Genomic DNA, 3276 nt, shown 5'->3' with positions numbered 1-3276 from the left:
AAGAGAGGCAATAAAGAAAATCATTATCCTTTCCTCACCTTGTTCTGTGGAGGTCTTCTTAGTCTTAAAATTCTAAGGATTTGTTTCTGTGAGCCTAACATAGTCCAAGAAAAACTAATAAATAGATGAAAGAGAATTGTATTTTTACAAATTAACCTTAGTATTGATATTACATTGAAAAGATAAAGTGATAGTTATCAGGAATGCTAGTGAAAAAATCAATTAATATTACATTAACAAGTTAGCATAACTTTTATTTTGAGATAAAATTTTTAAACACTAATTATTTTAGGGCAAAGGAAGTAAGTTTTAAGTGGTGAAAATTGTTTTCTTTTCATAACTTCAAAGACATTAGAAAAGGCATAACAAGTTAAGCAATCTGTTTTTCTTTTATTAGTTGGTGTTTGTAGCTAGTCTTCTTCTCTAAAATAGTGTATTATATTATATTAAGATTTAGTTTTGCTTTTATAATTCATTTTATAAATTTTTTTTATCACAATAGTTACTAATAGAAATAATTAAAATATATTCAATATTTTTTCATTTTAGGATTTAATTTTATTTTTAATTGATTTTATATATAATTTTGTTGATAGAAAGAGCATGCCTTTGTTTTAAATTTGGAATATTTTTAATTTGTTTTATAAAAAAAAAACCTATAATTATAGATACAACACCACAACAGTTTTATTTTTAATTTGGATTACTTTTAACTACTTTTCACAGATATATGCTATAGAATATTTTAATCACACATTTTTCATATTTTTAAATAATAGAATAAGAAATACGTTTCAAGAGGTTCTTTTATTCATTTTTTAAAAGATGATGCAAAGAAATAATGACGTGAGGGTATCATTTATTGGTTTGGTCATTTTCTCCATTGCCATCACTAGCCTTCTTAAGTACAAATACGATGACCAGGTCTGAAACTTGGGAAACTACGCGTCAGTCTCATTGAGCGAGGCAGAGAGAGAAAGAGAGAGTGAGAGAGAGAAACACCACAAAACACAAAATTAAAGGAAGAAAGTTAAGTTAAGCAGCAACAAAAAAGAATGGGGATAGTGGAAGAAGCTCACAACGTGAAGGTTTTGGGATCTGGCACGCGGCATATAGTTCTGGCTCACGGGTTTGGCACGGATCAATCCGTGTGGAAACACCTCGTACCTTATCTCCTCGACGAGTTTCGTGTCGTACTCTACGACAACATGGGAGCCGGCACCACCAACCCCGATTACTTCGATTTTGAGCGATACTCAACCTTGGAGGGCTATGCCCATGACTTGCTTGCTATCTTAGAAGAGCTTCGAGTGGATTCATGTATCTTTGTTGGTCATTCAGTGTCCGCTATGATTGGTACCATTGCTTCCATTTCTCGGCCTGAACTGTTCGCCAAAATCATCATGATCTCAGCTTCCCCCAGGTAATGATCAATACCTAATGATTTAAAGTTGCAGCTTAATGATTGTGTAATAGTAATAACTACCTAGTAAATTTTATTTCAAGACTCTGTTTATACAAACATCTTAATTAAAGTTTTTGACTCTACATCGAGGTATCTTAATTGCGCATAGAATTCTTTATTTCTTTAGAAGGATATATTAATCAAACATGACTTTTCACCACAATTTCACCTTATTGTCAATTGAGTTACATTCATTATATTTTAACTCAATATTATTGTAATAGTTCTTGTTATTATTACACTAAGGGAGTTTAGTTAGCTCAATTAGGTGAATAATACACGTAAGATATGGTAAACTTTTGATATCTAAGTTCAGTTCCTACTAAATCAACAAAAAAAGTTATTATTATTACAAATAATAATGTTAAATAATCTGGATGGAACCTGGTGTTTTGTACAAGGTAGGTATCTGAACGACATGGAATACTTTGGAGGGTTTGAGCAAGAAGATCTAGACCAACTATTCAACGCTATGGCGGCGAATTACAAAGCATGGTGCTCAGGGTTCGCTCCAATGGCTGTTGGCGGAGACATGGAGTCGGTGGCAGTGCAGGAATTCAGCCGAACATTGTTCAACATGAGACCTGACATTGCGCTAAGCGTGTTGCAGACCATTTTCCAAAGCGACATAAGGCAAATCCTGAACCTCGTCAGTGTCCCATGCCACATCATCCAAAGCATGAAGGACTTAGCGGTTCCTGTTGTGGTTGCAGAGTACCTCCACCAACACATTGGTGGCGACTCCATCGTTGAGGTCATGTCCACGGAGGGTCATTTGCCGCAATTGAGTTCGCCCGATATCGTTGTTCCCATGTTGCTTAAACACATTCGCCTCGACATTGCAACTAGACATTGAAAAAGTTCTTACAAATTTAACTTATGAATGAATTAATTTTAATTCTTGAAAATGTTTACGAATTTCATTATTTTCTTCGAAGTTTAAACAAATAGAGTCATCTATGATTGATGGTGTGGTGTGGGGAGTCCAATATTGGGGTTTGAGAAAAAAAATAAAATTGGAGTGTGTCCATTTCGAAAAGACCAAAAGAAATGGGGATGGGGGCTCGTGGTTTCATCGATCTTGTGTATTGATTGATGTTAGTTGGTTGTATGCCATTGAATTGTGGTAGGTGATGCAATTTATTAGTAGTGGGCGTCAATTTATTAATAATAATGTTCGTGCAGTCGAGCACCATGGGATGTTAAATAGATTCCTCTAAAAAAAAGATGTTAAATAGATTTATTTTCATCTTTTTTTTTTTAATCAAACAATAAGAATTATTAGAAGAATTTGATGGAAAGATACAATAAAATAGACGCAAACTGCAATGAGTCACTCCTTCATGTGGTTATATGGTGCAACACAATTTCTAGTACATAGATTTTTTTTTTTTTTTGTACAGCTTCTAGTACATAGATTAATCTCACTCTTTCATCACTGTGGATCATCTTCCACACCATATACCGTCTTCCTCATCATAATCCCCACACCATAATGCCTATGATGGTGGTACACCTTAGATTGTACCATAAACTCAAAAAATAATTGAAAGGAGTTTTTCAGGGTCTTAAGACATCAACTGAAAAATTAATAAATAAAATATTTTTATAAAAATACATTAAAATTTATTAAAAATCATGATAAAAGTATATTATAAAAAATTTCAATAAAATATATTTTGATTTCTAAATTACTTCTTCACAAAATCTCTTATGGAACGACAATTTCGCCTTTAAGAGGAAAAAAACATCATCTTTGTAGATTAAACAGCGCGTATATCTAGGCATTTCAGAAGCTGTTTTGTTTTTTT

The 3276-nt window shown here is 32.9% G+C and overlaps 1 protein-coding gene across 1 annotated transcript; it reads left to right on the top strand.

Moving 5' to 3' along the window:
- The first annotated feature begins 910 nt into the window (after positions 1–910).
- Positions 911–2373, top strand: LOC100814884 (probable esterase D14L). Its single transcript, XM_003524628.5, has 2 exons — positions 911–1423; positions 1871–2373. The coding sequence occupies exons 1-2, from the start codon at positions 1056–1058 to the stop codon at positions 2319–2321; spliced, it is 819 nt and encodes a 272-aa protein (XP_003524676.1). The 5' UTR covers positions 911–1055; the 3' UTR covers positions 2322–2373.
- Positions 2374–3276: the final 903 nt, after the last annotated feature.

This window comes from Glycine max, chromosome 5 (assembly GCF_000004515.6).
Source record: "Glycine max cultivar Williams 82 chromosome 5, Glycine_max_v4.0, whole genome shotgun sequence".
Taxonomy (NCBI): Eukaryota; Viridiplantae; Streptophyta; class Magnoliopsida; order Fabales; family Fabaceae; genus Glycine; species Glycine max.
Note: the sequence above shows the minus strand (reverse complement) of the source record. Positions and strands in the feature narration are given on the sequence as shown.

Excerpts from the sequence above, each read along its gene's own strand:
- LOC100814884 (XM_003524628.5), top strand. The coding sequence starts at position 1,056 with ATGGGGATAGTGGAAGAAGCTCACAACGTGAAGGTTTTGGGATCTGGC. Across the intron at positions 1,424-1,870 it reads ATGATCTCAGCTTCCCCCAG|GTATCTGAACGACATGGAAT; the intron begins GTAATGATCAAT and ends TGTACAAGGTAG.